General features: G+C 36.7%; 1 protein-coding gene across 1 annotated transcript in view; it reads right to left on the bottom strand.

The window, feature by feature from the left end:
• The window catches only part of LOC147001618 (protein SFI1 homolog), an 81616-nt gene that overhangs the window by 49289 nt on the left and 13484 nt on the right, over positions 1–18843 (bottom strand). The window contains exon 2 of the mRNA XM_085829336.1: positions 1238–1348. Coding sequence (XP_085685462.1) covers positions 1238–1348 — 111 coding nt within the window. The remainder of the gene's footprint in view (positions 1–1237; positions 1349–18843) is intronic.

Raw genomic sequence — 18843 nt, 5'->3', positions numbered from 1 at the left:
CACTCTGCACAGCCGCATGTGATAAAGATGGGGCGCTTTGCTGCTCCAAGGCAACTTTACTTTTCAAATCCTCAAAGCTGTCTGCTTTTTTAATCTGAATCAATTATAAATTAGAGCTGAATCTCACCTTACAAATGTGTGTAAAATGTTTTATTTTGCTTTTTAATCTGTAAAAATGTATCTTTAAAGTATTTTTGTAGTGCTGGAGAGATGGCTCAGTGGTTAAGAGCAGTGGCTGCTCTTCCAAAGGCCCTGAGTTCAATTCCCAGCAACCACATGGTGGCTCACAACCATCTGTAATAGGATCTGATGCCCTCTTCTGGTGTGTCTGAAGACAGAAACAGTGTACTACTCATATACATAAAATAAATAAATAAATAAAAATTAAAAAAAAAAAACCAACAGAATTTTGTAGCCAAAAGTGTAGTGGTATACTCCTTTAATGCCAACATTTGGGAGGCAGAAGCAGGTGGATCTCTGTGAGTTCTAGGCCAGCCTGGTCTACAGAGTGAGTTCTAGGACAGTTAAGACTTGTGTTATCTATCTATTGTGTGGAGGGGTGCTTGGCACACAGTGGAAGGGTAGAGGTCTGAGGACAACATGCAGAACAGAGCTGGCTCTCTCCTACGTGGTTCTGGGGATCCACCTCGAGGCACCAGGAGGCAGCAGTGTCTTCACCTGCAAAGTTACCGCACTTACCCTAAAAACGGATATTTGATGTCATTTTTACTTTTCTCTCCATTTATTCCTTGCAATGTGAGTGGCATAAAAGATACTTCTTTTGTGCCTTTTGTTTTTAAATTGTGCTTTTGGTGCTAGGGATTAACCCATGACGTTGTGCAAGCTACCATTTGCTCTCTCTTCAGCTACCTGACCCAGCCTATTTTCCAAATGTCTATGTGGGACATACCCTTTCTTGATCAAAATCAGTATGCCAGAGCTAATCACTTTACAAAACAAAACTCTCAGATCTAGAAATAAATGGAATGCGTGAGTAAACCTCCCAAGTCCTCAGCATGGCCCACACTTTCATCTGAATCAGAGGAGCACGCATATGGGTGTGCACAGACAACCGAAAATAAGTAAGGATTCACTTACGCTCAAAAGGATTTTTAAAAAGCTAGAAAGCAAACCAAAACTTTACTCCTCTGGAACCGAAACAAGACATTGGATAATTGTTTGACACTGTAAAATTTGTATTTCAACAAGCATAAAGTGATTAGACATAAAAGCCAACCTGTAGTGACAGTCAGCTCGGACACAGAGCTTCCACTCCCTCTGGGAGACCCACCATTCTTCCCTCCATTCTCCGAAGACCTTCTGTAGTATTTTCTGCTCATAGAAAATCCTAAGGAGATGAGAGAACATCAGAAAGCTGATGTGAGGTAGCTGGGCTGGCATCTCTGTGCTGTCAGCTCCACTTCACACTGCTCTTATCTTCTCAAGGAAACAGCAAAGCATGGTAACTGACCACTGGGTGTCAGATCAAAGCTCAGTATGGCATACACCAGGACCAAGACAAACCAACCACACTCAGAAATTCAGCTATTACAGATACTAAGGGAAAGCTGAAATCTTCACACACTATGCGGGAAGCGAAAACTATGCTTCTAAGGAGCAGGTGAGATAAAGCCACAGAAGCCGGACAACACGGGCTTGACCTCGGGACCATGAAAAGGTGGAGAGAGAGAAGTGACTGCCCAAAGTGGCCCTGTGGCCTCCTCGTGGGTATCATGGCATGTACACAGCTACACACCACACACAAACTTAATAATAGAAAATTAAAAGCACTATAACTGCCAACGTTTTAAATTGTAATAGATTAAATCAGAGACTTTTCATTCCCTCTTCACTGTGTGTGAAGCGGAGCACAGCAGTGCAGGTTCCAGAGACTGCGCCAAGTCCTGGGGCTGAAAGCAAGTCCCACTTTTTCTTTTCAGTTTTCTGAGACAGGGTTTCTCTGTGTAGCCTGGAGGGCATGAGTCTCAGTATGTAGACCAGCTTTGCCCTGAACTCACAGAGATCCTCCTGCCTCTTCCTCTGTCTCCAGAGTAGTAGGATAAATGGAGTTTGCCACCATCCCTGGCAACAGCAAACACCTTTATCCTCTGAGCCATCTCCCAGGCCATCCCCATTTTTTCTTTATCTTGAACAGATTATCTTGGCCTTAAATTCCTAATTCTCCTGACTTAGCCTGCCAAGAGCTGGGATTACAGGTCTGTGCTGCCAGGCCCAGTCCTAAAAAATGTTTTCTATTTCTAAAAAGTGATAATTTTTTTGTTGTTTTTTTTTCGAGACAGGGTTTCTCTGTGTAGCCCTGGCTGTTCTGGAACTCACTCTGTAGACCAGGCTGGCCTCAAACTCAGAAATCCTCCTGCCTCTGCCTCCCAAGTACTGGGATTAAAGGCGTGGGCCACCACTGCCCGGCAAAAGTGGTAATTTTTATGTTATAGTAAGCCGAGAATCCTATATAAACCCTCTCTCTCTCTCTCTCTCTCTCTCTCTCTCTCTCTCTCTCTCTCTCTCTCTCTCTCCCTTTCTCTGTCTCTACTACCCTCTTAACTCCCCTCCCCAAGCCCTGAATAAAGTCTATTCTATACCATAAAAAGAAAAGGAAAGAAAAGAAAAAGAGAAAAACAAAAGTGGCAGGGCTGCTGTCAGAAAGTAAGTCTTTTATAAAGTAAATCTTTATAAATCTGGCCTGTCAATGACTTTCCAATTTTGTTTCCACAATTCTGCAGGTTACTGGCATACTCTTCCTCCCGACATTCATAGCTGTTTTTAAATGCTGGCTGACCAAACTCAATGGCATCTTTGGAGGTTCCCTGTCTCAAAATGTCACGTCAAGAGTTTTTGGGGTTTGGGGGGTGGGGGCATTTTGTTCTTGTTTTTGTTTTATTGTTTTGTTTGTTTGGTTGGTTGGTTGGGGTGTTGTTGTTGTTTGTTTGTTTGTTTGTTTGTTTGTTTTTAAGACAGGGTTTCTCTGTAACAGCTCTGGCTGTCCTGGAACTTGCTCCAGGCTTGGCCTTGAACTCACAGAGATCGCCTGCCTCTGCTGCCTGACTGCTGGAACTAAAGGTGTGGGGCTGGGCTGAGGGGTCCTTGAAGGCTTTAAGACCAGAAGGGAAAGATCCATGAAGAAACAGGAATGAAACTCAGTTCAGCTCCACTTAGCCATCACTGGTTCAAATTCTGATACCAGGTCATTCAATTTAGTCATATTAGCACAGTACAATTCTGGAGAAAGTTAAGGGGGTTGAGTAAGTTCCAGGCACATGAGTGGCCAGTCTCTTCCCCTGAGGACCTCCAAACACCAGGTTCCACCCAAAAAAACATTCTAATTGCCTTATGGCCGGCCCCGGACCCGGGCCATACAGAGTAAAAAACCCAAGCTCAAGACTTGAAATCCCACCAATCCCTACCCTGGATGGAATCTACACCCTGGAAAGCTCCCACTCACCAAGAATCCTATATAAACCCTGTCTTCTGTCCAGTTCCCTGCTCCTCGCCTGAACAGAGGTAGCCACCCTCCTTGGTTTTCCCTCCCAGTGAATCTCTTGTGTGAACTTTGTTGTATAGTGTGACTCTGTGATATTCCTTGGTTCTCAACTGCCAGGATGCCATTCCCCTCAGAGCTGTAACACATTGAACATTGATTCTGTAACTCGCATAGCCCTCCCGGTGCCTGTGCTCCTCCTGGTGGTGGTGGGGTGGGTCATTTGAGCTGCAGTGGGACCCTATCCCTCATCTCCGGTTCACCAGATGCAATTAGGTAAGCTTCACCTTTGGTCAGTGCAAATGTTTCCCTGAATCCAAGGAAGTAACTGCTGAGCATATGGTACCCTTCTGGTACTCTTGGAGGAGGAGGTACCCCAGCCATAGTCTTTAAGGCTATGGCTGCTCCTCTTCACCTGACCCTGTCCCTCTACCCTTGGAGCTGCATTCCTGACGTTTCTTTAGGCCCAGCTGGGCTATTTTGCACTCTCTCCTGCCTTCCTTTCTCAGCTGCCTGTAATCCCACAGCTCTCCTAGGTCCTCGTGGTTTTTGTGACTCCATTTCCCAACCCTTTCCTATGGATGAGACTGAGATGCCAAAGCTATTAAATTTAGACTCCATTTTACAGAAGCTAACCTAAGTTAGAACTCAGGTAGACTAACAGGCAACCTGAAAAACGTGGAAAATTTAAAATTCACACTGAAAGACCTGGAATATGGCGAGAAAACCTGAAAAAAATGGAAAATTAAAAATTCCCACTGAAGGTCCTAGGATATGGCAATAAAACCCTGAAAAAGGTGGAAAATGATAAAATCACACTATAGGACCCAGAATATGCCAAGAAACACTGAAACAAGTGGAAAATTAAAAAACTCACCACTGAAGGACCCAGAATATGCCAAGAAAACCTGAAAAATATGGAAAATGACAAAATCACACTATAGTACCGAGAAAATGGGAAGAAAACCAGAAAAAAGTAGAAAATAAAAAACTCAAACTGAAGGACCCAGAACAAGGCGAATAAACCTGAAAAGGTTGGAAAATGGGAATATTGCACTGTAGGACACAGAATATGGCAAGAAACCCTGAAAAAAGTAGAAAATTAAAAATTCACAGTGAAGGACCCCGAATATGGCGAACAAATCTGAAAAAGGTGGAAAATGAGAAAATCACACTGTAGGACTCAGAATTACGAAAAAAAACTTGAAAAATGTGGAAAATGAGAAAATCACACTGCAGGACCCAGAATATGCCAAGATAACCAGAAAAACGTGAAAATTAAAAATTCACACTGTAGGACCCAGATTATGGCAAGAAACTCTGAAAAAAGTGGAAAATTAAAAAATCACACTGTATTACTTAGAATATGGCGAGAAATACTGAAAAACGTGGAAAATGAGAATAATCACACTGTAGGAACCTGAATATGACGAAAAAAAACTTAAAAACGTAGAGAATTAAAAATTCACACTGTAGGACCAGAATATGGCAAGAAACCTTGAAAAACGTTGGAAATTAAAAATTTACACCGAAGGACCAGGAATATGGCCAGAAAACATTAAAAACGAGATAGATTAAAAACTCACACTGAAGGACCAAGAATATGGCAAAAAAACCGAAAAACATGGAAAATTAAATATTCACACTGTAGGACCCAGAATATGGCAAGAAACACTGAAAAACGTGGAAAATTAAAAATTCACACTGTAGGACCAGAATATTGAAGGAAACCTTGAAAAACATGGGAAATTAAAAATTCATACTCTAGGACCAAAAATATGCCGAGAAAACCGGAAAAAGGTGGAAAATGATTAAATCACACTATAGGACCCAAATATGACAAAAAAATCTTAAAAACTTGAAAAATTAAAAATTCACACTGTAGGACCCAGAATATAGGGAGAAACCCTGAAAAAAGTAGAAAAATAAAACTCACACTGAAGGACCCCTAATATGGGGAGAAAACCTGAAAAAGGTGGAAAATGAGAAAATCACACTGTAGGACCCAGAATTACGAAAAAAAACTTGAAAAAAATGGAAAATGAGAAAATTACACTGCAGGAACCAGAATATGCCGAAAAACCCTGAAAAACGTGAAAATTAAAAATTCACATTGTCCGACCCAGAATATGGTGATAAATCATGAAAAAAGTGGAAAATTAAAAATGCGCACTGTATTACCCAGACTATGGTGAGAAACACTGAAAAACTTGGAAAATAGAAAATTCACACTGTAGGACCCAGAATATGGCGAGAAACACTGAAAAACGTGGAAAATTAAAAATACATGTGATAGGACCCAGAAAATGGAAAGAAACCCTGAAAAACACGGAAAATAAAAATTCACACTGTAGGATCAGAATATGGCAAGAAACCGTGAAAAACATGGAAAATTAAAAATTCACAGGGTAGGACCAGAATATGGCAAGACACCTTGAAAAAGGTGGATAATTAAAAATTCACACAGTAGGACCCAGAATATGCCGAGCAAACCTGAAAAAGGTGGAAAATTGAAAATTCCCACTGTGGTACCCAGAACATGGTGAGAAACACTGAAAAACATGGAAAATTAAAAATTCACACTGTAGGACCAGAATATGGCAAGAATCCTTGAAAAACGAGGAAAATTAAAAATTCACACTGTAGGACGCAAAATATGCTGAGAAAGTCTGAAAAACGTGGAAAATTAAAAACTCACAATGAATAACCCGGAATATGGAGAGAAAACCTGAAAAACGAGGAAAATAAAAAACTCACACTGAAGGACCCAGAATATGACAAAAAAACAACTGAAAAATATGGAAAAATAAAAATTAACACTGTAGGACAAGGAATATTGTGAGAAAACCTGAAAAACGTGGAAAATTTAAAATTCACACTGAAAGACCTGGAATATGGCGAGAAAACCTGAAAAAAATGGAAAATTAAAAATTCCCACTGAAGGTCCTAGGATATGGCAATAAAATCCTGATAAAATCACACTATAGGACCCAGAATATGCCAAGAAACACTGAAACAAGTGGAAAATTAAAAACTCACCACTGAAGGACCCAAAATATGACAAGAAAACCTGAAAAATATGGAAAATGACAAAATCACACTATAGTACCGAGAATATGGCAAGAAAACCAGAAAAAAGTAGAAAATAAAAAACTCAAACTGAAGGACCCAGAACAAGGCGAATAAACCTGAAAAGGTTGGAAAATGGGAATATTGCACTGTAGGACACAGAATATGGCGAGAAACCCTGAAAAAAGTAGAAAATTAAACACTCACACTGAAGGACCCCGAATATGGCGAACAAATCTGAAAAAGGTGGAAAATGAGAAAATCACACTGTAGGACTCAGAATTACGAAAAAAAAACTTGAAAAAATGTGGAAAATGAGAAAATCACACTGCAGGACCCAGAATATGCCAAGATACCCAGAAAAACGTGAAAATTAAAAATTCACACTGTAGGACCCAGATTATGGCAAGAAACTCTGAAAAAGTGGAAAATTAAAAAATCACACTGTATTACTTAGAATATGGCGAGAAATACTGAAAAACGTGGAAAATTAAAAATTCACATTGAAGGACCGGGAATATGGCAACAAAACCAGAAAAACAAGTAAAATAAAAACGCACACTGAAGGACCCAGAATATGGCGAGAAACCCTGAATAAAGTAGAAAATTAAAAATTCACAGTGAAGGACCCCGAATATGGCGAACAAATCTGAAAAAGGTGGAAAATGAGAAAATCACACTGTAGGACTCAGAATTACGAAAAAAAACTTGAAAAATGTGGAAAATGAGAAAATCACACTGCAGGACCCAGAATATGCCAAGATACCCAGAAAAACGTGAAAATTAAAAATTCACACTGTAGGACCCAGATTATGGCAAGAAACTCTGAAAAAAGTGGAAAATTAAAAAATCACACTGTATTACTTAGAATATGGCGAGAAATACTGAAAAACGTGGAAAATGAGAATAATCACACTGTAGGAACCTGAATATGACGAAAAAAACTTAAAAACGTAGAGAATTAAAAATTCACACTGTAGGACCAGAATATGGCAAGAAACCTTGAAAAACGTTGGAAATTAAAAATTTACACCGAAGGACCAGGAATATGGCCAGAAAACATTAAAAACGAGATAGATTAAAAACTCACACTGAAGGACCAAGAATATGGCAAGAAAACCGAAAAACATGGAAAATTAAATATTCACACTGTAGGACCCAGAATATGGCAAGAAACACTGAAAAACGTGGAAAATTAAAAATTCACACTGTAGGACCAGAATATTGAAGGAAACCTTGAAAAACATGGGAAATTAAAAATTCATACTCTAGGACCAAAAATATGCCGAGAAAACCGGAAAAAGGTGGAAAATGATTAAATCACACTATAGGACCCAAATATGACAAAAAAATCTTAAAAACTTGAAAAATTAAAAATTCACACTGTAGGACCCAGAATATAGGGAGAAACCCTGAAAAAAGTAGAAAAATAAAACTCACACTGAAGGACCCCTAATATGGGGAGAAAACCTGAAAAAGGTGGAAAATGAGAAAATCACACTGTAGGACCCAGAATTACGAAAAAAAACTTGAAAAAAAAGGAAAATGAGAAAATTACACTGCAGGAACCAGAATATGCCGAAAAACCCTGAAAAACGTGAAAATTAAAAATTCACATTGTCCGACCCAGAATATGGTGATAAATCATGAAAAAAGTGGAAAATTAAAAATGCGCACTGTATTACCCAGACTATGGTGAGAAACACTGAAAAACTTGGAAAATAGAAAATTCACACTGTAGGACCCAGAATATGGCGAGAAACACTGAAAAACGTGGAAAATTAAAAATACATGTGATAGGACCCAGAAAATGGAAAGAAACCCTGAAAAACACGGAAAATAAAAATTCACACTGTAGGATCAGAATATGGCAAGAAACCGTGAAAAACATGGAAAATTAAAAATTCACAGGGTAGGACCAGAATATGGCAAGACACCTTGAAAAAGGTGGATAATTAAAAATTCACACAGTAGGACCCAGAATATGCCGAGCAAACCTGAAAAAGGTGGAAAATTGAAAATTCCCACTGTGGTACCCAGAACATGGTGAGAAACACTGAAAAACATGGAAAATTAAAAATTCACACTGTAGGACCAGAATATGGCAAGAATCCTTGAAAAACGAGGAAAATTAAAAATTCACACTGTAGGACGCAAAATATGCTGAGAAAGTCTGAAAAACGTGGAAAATTAAAAACTCACAATGAATAACCCGGAATATGGAGAGAAAACCTGAAAAACGAGGAAAATAAAAAACTCACACTGAAGGACCCAGAATATGACAAAAAAACAACTGAAAAATATGGAAAAATAAAAATTAACACTGTAGGACAAGGAATATTGTGAGAAAACCTGAAAAACGTGGAAAATTTAAAATTCACACTGAAAGACCTGGAATATGGCGAGAAAACCTGAAAAAAATGGAAAATTAAAAATTCCCACTGAAGGTCCTAGGATATGGCAATAAAATCCTGATAAAATCACACTATAGGACCCAGAATATGCCAAGAAACACTGAAACAAGTGGAAAATTAAAAACTCACCACTGAAGGACCCAAAATATGACAAGAAAACCTGAAAAATATGGAAAATGACAAAATCACACTATAGTACCGAGAATATGGCAAGAAAACCAGAAAAAAGTAGAAAATAAAAAACTCAAACTGAAGGACCCAGAACAAGGCGAATAAACCTGAAAAGGTTGGAAAATGGGAATATTGCACTGTAGGACACAGAATATGGCGAGAAACCCTGAAAAAAGTAGAAAATTAAACACTCACACTGAAGGACCCCGAATATGGCGAACAAATCTGAAAAAGGTGGAAAATGAGAAAATCACACTGTAGGACTCAGAATTACGAAAAAAAAAACTTGAAAAAATGTGGAAAATGAGAAAATCACACTGCAGGACCCAGAATATGCCAAGATACCCAGAAAAACGTGAAAATTAAAAATTCACACTGTAGGACCCAGATTATGGCAAGAAACTCTGAAAAAGTGGAAAATTAAAAAATCACACTGTATTACTTAGAATATGGCGAGAAATACTGAAAAACGTGGAAAATTAAAAATTCACATTGAAGGACCGGGAATATGGCGACAAAACCAGAAAAACAAGTAAAATAAAAACGCACACTGAAGGACCCAGAATATGGCGAGAAACCCTGAAAAAAGTAGAAAATTAAAAATTCACAGTGAAGGACCCCGAATATGGCGAGACAAATCTGAAAAAGGTGAAAATGAGAAAATCACACTGTAGGACTCAGAATTACGAAAAAAAACTTGAAAAATGTGGAAAATGAGAAATCACACTGCAGGACCCAGAATATGCCAAGATACCCAGAAAAACGTGAAAATTAAAAATTCACACTGTAGGACCCAGATTATGGCAAGAAACTCTGAAAAAGTGGAAAATTAAAAAATCACACTGTATTACTTAGAATATGGCGAGAAACCCTGAAAAAAGTAGAAAATTAAAAATTCACAGTGAAGGACCCCGAATATGGCGAACAAATCTGAAAAAGGTGGAAAATGAGAAAATCACACTGTAGGACTCAGAATTACGAAAAAAAACTTGAAAAATGTGGAAAATGAGAAAATCACACTGCAGGACCCAGAATATGCCAAGATAACCAGAAAAACGTGAAAATTAAAAATTCACACTGTAGGACCCAGATTATGGCAAGAAACTCTGAAAAAAGTGGAAAATTAAAAAATCACACTGTATTACTTAGAATATGGCGAGAAATACTGAAAAACGTGGAATATGAGAATAATCACACTGTAGGAACCTGAATATGACGAAAAAAACTTAAAAACGTAGAGAATTAAAAATTCACACTGTAGGACCAGAATATGGCAAGAAACCTTGAAAAACGTTGGAAATTAAAAATTTACACCGAAGGACCAGGAATATGGCCAGAAAACATTAAAAACGAGATAGATTAAAAACTCACACTGAAGGACCAAGAATATGGCAAAAAAACCGAAAAACATGGAAAATTAAATATTCACACTGTAGGACCCAGAATATGGCAAGAAACACTGAAAAACGTGGAAAATTAAAAATTCACACTGTAGGACCAGAATATTGAAGGAAACCTTGAAAAACATGGGAAATTAAAAATTCATACTCTAGGACCAAAAATATGCCGAGAAAACCGGAAAAAGGTGGAAAATGATTAAATCACACTATAGGACCCAAATATGACAAAAAAATCTTAAAAACTTGAAAAATTAAAAATTCACACTGTAGGACCCAGAATATAGGGGAGAAACCCTGAAAAAAGTAGAAAAATAAAACTCACACTGAAGGACCCCTAATATGGGGAGAAAACCTGAAAAAGGTGGAAAATGAGAAAATCACACTGTAGGACCCAGAATTACGAAAAAAAACTTGAAAAAAAAGGAAAATGAGAAAATTACACTGCAGGAACCAGAATATGCCGAAAAACCCTGAAAAACGTGAAAATTAAAAATTCACATTGTCCGACCCAGAATATGGTGATAAATCATGAAAAAAGTGGAAAATTAAAAATGCGCACTGTATTACCCAGACTATGGTGAGAAACACTGAAAAACTTGGAAAATAGAAAATTCACACTGTAGGACCCAGAATATGGCGAGAAACACTGAAAAACGTGGAAAATTAAAAATACATGTGATAGGACCCAGAAAATGGAAAGAAACCCTGAAAAACACGGAAAATAAAAATTCACACTGTAGGATCAGAATATGGCAAGAAACCGTGAAAAACATGGAAAATTAAAAATTCACAGGGTAGGACCAGAATATGGCAAGACACCTTGAAAAAGGTGGATAATTAAAAATTCACACAGTAGGACCCAGAATATGCCGAGCAAACCTGAAAAAGGTGGAAAATTGAAAATTCCCACTGTGGTACCCAGAACATGGTGAGAAACACTGAAAAACATGGAAAATTAAAAATTCACACTGTAGGACCAGAATATGGCAAGAATCCTTGAAAAACGAGGAAAATTAAAAATTCACACTGTAGGACGCAAAATATGCTGAGAAAGTCTGAAAAACGTGGAAAATTAAAAACTCACAATGAATAACCCGGAATATGGAGAGAAAACCTGAAAAACGAGGAAAATAAAAAACTCACACTGAAGGACCCAGAATATGACAAAAAAACAACTGAAAAATATGGAAAAATAAAAATTAACACTGTAGGACAAGGAATATTGTGAGAAAACCTGAAAAACGTGGAAAATTTAAAATTCACACTGAAAGACCTGGAATATGGCGAGAAAACCTGAAAAAAATGGAAAATTAAAAATTCCCACTGAAGGTCCTAGGATATGGCAATAAAATCCTGATAAAATCACACTATAGGACCCAGAATATGCCAAGAAACACTGAAACAAGTGGAAAATTAAAAACTCACCACTGAAGGACCCAAAATATGACAAGAAAACCTGAAAAATATGGAAAATGACAAAATCACACTATAGTACCGAGAATATGGCAAGAAAACCAGAAAAAAGTAGAAAATAAAAAACTCAAACTGAAGGACCCAGAACAAGGCGAATAAACCTGAAAAGGTTGGAAAATGGGAATATTGCACTGTAGGACACAGAATATGGCGAGAAACCCTGAAAAAAGTAGAAAATTAAACACTCACACTGAAGGACCCCGAATATGGCGAACAAATCTGAAAAAGGTGGAAAATGAGAAAATCACACTGTAGGACTCAGAATTACGAAAAAAAAAACTTGAAAAAATGTGGAAAATGAGAAAATCACACTGCAGGACCCAGAATATGCCAAGATACCCAGAAAAACGTGAAAATTAAAAATTCACACTGTAGGACCCAGATTATGGCAAGAAACTCTGAAAAAGTGGAAAATTAAAAAATCACACTGTATTACTTAGAATATGGCGAGAAATACTGAAAAACGTGGAAAATTAAAAATTCACATTGAAGGACCGGGAATATGGCGACAAAACCAGAAAAACAAGTAAAATAAAAACGCACACTGAAGGACCCAGAATATGGCGAGAAACCCTGAAAAAAGTAGAAAATTAAAAATTCACAGTGAAGGACCCCGAATATGGCGAACAAATCTGAAAAAGGTGGAAAATGAGAAAATCACACTGTAGGACTCAGAATTACGAAAAAAAACTTGAAAAATGTGGAAAATGAGAAAATCACACTGCAGGACCCAGAATATGCCAAGATACCCAGAAAAACGTGAAAATTAAAAATTCACACTGTAGGACCCAGATTATGGCAAGAAACTCTGAAAAAGTGGAAAATTAAAAAATCACACTGTATTACTTAGAATATGGCGAGAAACCCTGAAAAAAGTAGAAAATTAAAAATTCACAGTGAAGGACCCCGAATATGGCGAACAAATCTGAAAAAGGTGGAAAATGAGAAAATCACACTGTAGGACTCAGAATTACGAAAAAAAACTTGAAAAATGTGGAAAATGAGAAAATCACACTGCAGGACCCAGAATATGCCAAGATAACCAGAAAAACGTGAAAATTAAAAATTCACACTGTAGGACCCAGATTATGGCAAGAAACTCTGAAAAAGTGGAAAATTAAAAAATCACACTGTATTACTTAGAATATGGCGAGAAATACTGAAAAACGTGGAATATGAGAATAATCACACTGTAGGAACCTGAATATGACGAAAAAAACTTAAAAACGTAGAGAATTAAAAATTCACACTGTAGGACCAGAATATGGCAAGAAACCTTGAAAAACGTTGGAAATTAAAAATTTACACCGAAGGACCAGGAATATGGCCAGAAAACATTAAAAACGAGATAGATTAAAAACTCACACTGAAGGACCAAGAATATGGCAAAAAAACCGAAAAACATGGAAAATTAAATATTCACACTGTAGGACCCAGAATATGGCAAGAAACACTGAAAAACGTGGAAAATTAAAAATTCACACTGTAGGACCAGAATATTGAAGGAAACCTTGAAAAACATGGGAAATTAAAAATTCATACTCTAGGACCAAAAATATGCCGAGAAAACCGGAAAAAGGTGGAAAATGATTAAATCACACTATAGGACCCAAATATGACAAAAAAATCTTAAAACTTGAAAAATTAAAAATTCACACTGTAGGACCCAGAATATAGGGAGAAACCCTGAAAAAAGTAGAAAAATAAAACTCACACTGAAGGACCCCTAATATGGGGAGAAAACCTGAAAAAGGTGGAAAATGAGAAAATCACACTGTAGGACCCAGAATTACGAAAAAAAACTTGAAAAAAAAGGAAAATGAGAAAATTACACTGCAGGAACCAGAATATGCCGAAAAACCCTGAAAAACGTGAAAATTAAAAATTCACATTGTCCGACCCAGAATATGGTGATAAATCATGAAAAAAGTGGAAAATTAAAAATGCGCACTGTATTACCCAGACTATGGTGAGAAACACTGAAAAACTTGGAAAATAGAAAATTCACACTGTAGGACCCAGAATATGGCGAGAAACACTGAAAAACGTGGAAAATTAAAAATACATGTGATAGGACCCAGAAAATGGAAAGAAACCCTGAAAAACACGGAAAATAAAAATTCACACTGTAGGATCAGAATATGGCAAGAAACCGTGAAAAACATGGAAAATTAAAAATTCACAGGGTAGGACCAGAATATGGCAAGACACCTTGAAAAAGGTGGATAATTAAAAATTCACACAGTAGGACCCAGAATATGCCGAGCAAACCTGAAAAAGGTGGAAAATTGAAAATTCCCACTGTGGTACCCAGAACATGGTGAGAAACACTGAAAAACATGGAAAATTAAAAATTCACACTGTAGGACCAGAATATGGCAAGAATCCTTGAAAAACGAGGAAAATTAAAAATTCACACTGTAGGACGCAAAATATGCTGAGAAAGTCTGAAAAACGTGGAAAATTAAAAACTCACAATGAATAACCCGGAATATGGAGAGAAAACCTGAAAAACGAGGAAAATAAAAAACTCACACTGAAGGACCCAGAATATGACAAAAAAACAACTGAAAAATATGGAAAAATAAAAATTAACACTGTAGGACAAGGAATATTGTGAGAAAACCTGAAAAACGTGGAAAATTTAAAATTCACACTGAAAGACCTGGAATATGGCGAGAAAACCTGAAAAAAATGGAAAATTAAAAATTCCCACTGAAGGTCCTAGGATATGGCAATAAAATCCTGATAAAATCACACTATAGGACCCAGAATATGCCAAGAAACACTGAAACAAGTGGAAAATTAAAAACTCACCACTGAAGGACCCAAAATATGACAAGAAAACCTGAAAAATATGGAAAATGACAAAATCACACTATAGTACCGAGAATATGGCAAGAAAACCAGAAAAAAGTAGAAAATAAAAAACTCAAACTGAAGGACCCAGAACAAGGCGAATAAACCTGAAAAGGTTGGAAAATGGGAATATTGCACTGTAGGACACAGAATATGGCGAGAAACCCTGAAAAAAGTAGAAAATTAAACACTCACACTGAAGGACCCCGAATATGGCGAACAAATCTGAAAAAGGTGGAAAATGAGAAAATCACACTGTAGGACTCAGAATTACGAAAAAAAAACTTGAAAAAATGTGGAAAATGAGAAAATCACACTGCAGGACCCAGAATATGCCAAGATACCCAGAAAAACGTGAAAATTAAAAATTCACACTGTAGGACCCAGATTATGGCAAGAAACTCTGAAAAGTGGAAAATTAAAAAATCACACTGTATTACTTAGAATATGGCGAGAAATACTGAAAAACGTGGAAAATTAAAAATTCACATTGAAGGACCGGGAATATGGCGACAAAACCAGAAAAACAAGTAAAATAAAAACGCACACTGAAGGACCCAGAATATGGCGAGAAACCCTGAATAAAGTAGAAAATTAAAAATTCACAGTGAAGGACCCCGAATATGGCGAACAAATCTGAAAAAGGTGGAAAATGAGAAAATCACACTGTAGGACTCAGAATTACGAAAAAAAACTTGAAAAATGTGGAAAATGAGAAAATCACACTGCAGGACCCAGAATATGCCAAGATACCCAGAAAAACGTGAAAATTAAAAATTCACACTGTAGGACCCAGATTATGGCAAGAAACTCTGAAAAAAGTGGAAAATTAAAAAATCACACTGTATTACTTAGAATATGGCGAGAAATACTGAAAAACGTGGAAAATGAGAATAATCACACTGTAGGAACCTGAATATGACGAAAAAAACTTAAAAACGTAGAGAATTAAAAATTCACACTGTAGGACCAGAATATGGCAAGAAACCTTGAAAAACGTTGGAAATTAAAAATTTACACCGAAGGACCAGGAATATGGCCAGAAAACATTAAAAACGAGATAGATTAAAAACTCACACTGAAGGACCAAGAATATGGCAAGAAAACCGAAAAACATGGAAAATTAAATATTCACACTGTAGGACCCAGAATATGGCAAGAAACACTGAAAAACGTGGAAAATTAAAAATTCACACTGTAGGACCAGAATATTGAAGGAAACCTTGAAAAACATGGGAAATTAAAAATTCATACTCTAGGACCAAAAATATGCCGAGAAAACCGGAAAAAGGTGGAAAATGATTAAATCACACTATAGGACCCAAATATGACAAAAAAATCTTAAAAACTTGAAAAATTAAAAATTCACACTGTAGGACCCAGAATATAGGGAGAAACCCTGAAAAAAGTAGAAAAATAAAACTCACACTGAAGGACCCCTAATATGGGGAGAAAACCTGAAAAAGGTGGAAAATGAGAAAATCACACTGTAGGACCCAGAATTACGAAAAAAAACTTGAAAAAAAAGGAAAATGAGAAAATTACACTGCAGGAACCAGAATATGCCGAAAAACCCTGAAAAACGTGAAAATTAAAAATTCACATTGTCCGACCCAGAATATGGTGATAAATCATGAAAAAAGTGGAAAATTAAAAATGCGCACTGTATTACCCAGACTATGGTGAGAAACACTGAAAAACTTGGAAAATAGAAAATTCACACTGTAGGACCCAGAATATGGCGAGAAACACTGAAAAACGTGGAAAATTAAAAATACATGTGATAGGACCCAGAAAATGGAAAGAAACCCTGAAAAACACGGAAAATAAAAATTCACACTGTAGGATCAGAATATGGCAAGAAACCGTGAAAAACATGGAAAATTAAAAATTCACAGGGTAGGACCAGAATATGGCAAGACACCTTGAAAAAGGTGGATAATTAAAAATTCACACAGTAGGACCCAGAATATGCCGAGCAAACCTGAAAAAGGTGGAAAATTGAAAATTCCCACTGTGGTACCCAGAACATGGTGAGAAACACTGAAAAACATGGAAAATTAAAAATTCACACTGTAGGACCAGAATATGGCAAGAATCCTTGAAAAACGAGGAAAATTAAAAATTCACACTGTAGGACGCAAAATATGCTGAGAAAGTCTGAAAAACGTGGAAAATTAAAAACTCACAATGAATAACCCGGAATATGGAGAGAAAACCTGAAAAACGAGGAAAATAAAAAACTCACACTGAAGGACCCAGAATATGACAAAAAAACAACTGAAAAATATGGAAAAATAAAAATTAACACTGTAGGACAAGGAATATTGTGAGAAAACCTGAAAAACGTGGAAAATTTAAAATTCACACTGAAAGACCTGGAATATGGCGAGAAAACCTGAAAAAAATGGAAAATTAAAAATTCCCACTGAAGGTCCTAGGATATGGCAATAAAATCCTGATAAAATCACACTATAGGACCCAGAATATGCCAAGAAACACTGAAACAAGTGGAAAATTAAAAACTCACCACTGAAGGACCCAAAATATGACAAGAAAACCTGAAAAATATGGAAAATGACAAAATCACACTATAGTACCGAGAATATGGCAAGAAAACCAGAAAAAAGTAGAAAATAAAAAACTCAAACTGAAGGACCCAGAACAAGGCGAATAAACCTGAAAAGGTTGGAAAATGGGAATATTGCACTGTAGGACACAGAATATGGCGAGAAACCCTGAAAAAAGTAGAAAATTAAACACTCACACTGAAGGACCCCGAATATGGCGAACAAATCTGAAAAAGGTGGAAAATGAGAAAATCACACTGTAGGACTCAGAATTACGAAAAAAAAAACTTGAAAAAATGTGGAAAATGAGAAAATCACACTGCAGGACCCAGAATATGCCAAGATACCCAGAAAAACGTGAAAATTAAAAATTCACACTGTAGGACCCAGATTATGGCAAGAAACTCTGAAAAAGTGGAAAATTAAAAAATCACACTGTATTACTTAGAATATGGCGAGAAATACTGAAAAACGTGGAAAATTAAAAATTCACATTGAAGGACCGGGAATATGGCGACAAAACCAGAAAAACAAGTAAAATAAAAACGCACACTGAAGGACCCAGAATATGGCGAGAAACCCTGAAAAAAGTAGAAAATTAAAAATTCACAGTGAAGGACCCCGAATATGGCGAACAAATCTGAAAAAGGTGGAAAATGAGAAAATCACACTGTAGGACTCAGAATTACGAAAAAAAACTTGAAAAATGTGGAAAATGAGAAAATCACACTGCAGGACCCAGAATATGCCAAGATACCCAGAAAAACGTGAAAATTAAAAATTCACACTGTAGGACCCAGATTATGGCAAGAAACTCTGAAAAAGTGGAAAATTAAAAAATCACACTGTATTACTTAGAATATGGCGAGAAACCCTGAAAAAAGTAGAAAATTAAAAATTCACAGTGAAGGACCCCGAATATGGCGAACAAATCTGAAAAAGGTGGAAAATGAGAAAATCACACTGTAGGACTCAGAATTACGAAAAAAAACTTGAAAAATGTGGAAAATGAGAAAATCACACTGCAGGACCCAGAATATGCCAAGATAACCAGAAAAACGTGAAAATTAAAAATTCACACTGTAGGACCCAGATTATGGCAAGAAACTCTGAAAAAAGTGGAAAATTAAAAAATCACACTGTATTACTTAGAATATGGCGAGAAATACTGAAAAACGTGGAATATGAGAATAATCACACTGTAGGAACCTGAATATGACGAAAAAAACTTAAAAACGTAGAGAATTAAAAATTCACACTGTAGGACCAGAATATGGCAAGAAACCTTGAAAAACGTTGGAAATTAAAAATTTACACCGAAGGACCAGGAATATGGCCAGAAAACATTAAAAACGAGATAGATTAAAAACTCACACTGAAGGACCAAGAAT

The sequence above is a fragment of the Mus caroli genome, unplaced genomic scaffold, assembly GCF_978045245.1.
Source record: "Mus caroli unplaced genomic scaffold, Mus_caroli_1 scaffold_13, whole genome shotgun sequence".
NCBI lineage: Eukaryota > Metazoa > Chordata > Mammalia > Rodentia > Muridae > Mus > Mus caroli.
The sequence above is the reverse complement of the archived record's forward strand: the minus strand, read 5'-3'. Positions and strand labels throughout refer to the sequence as shown.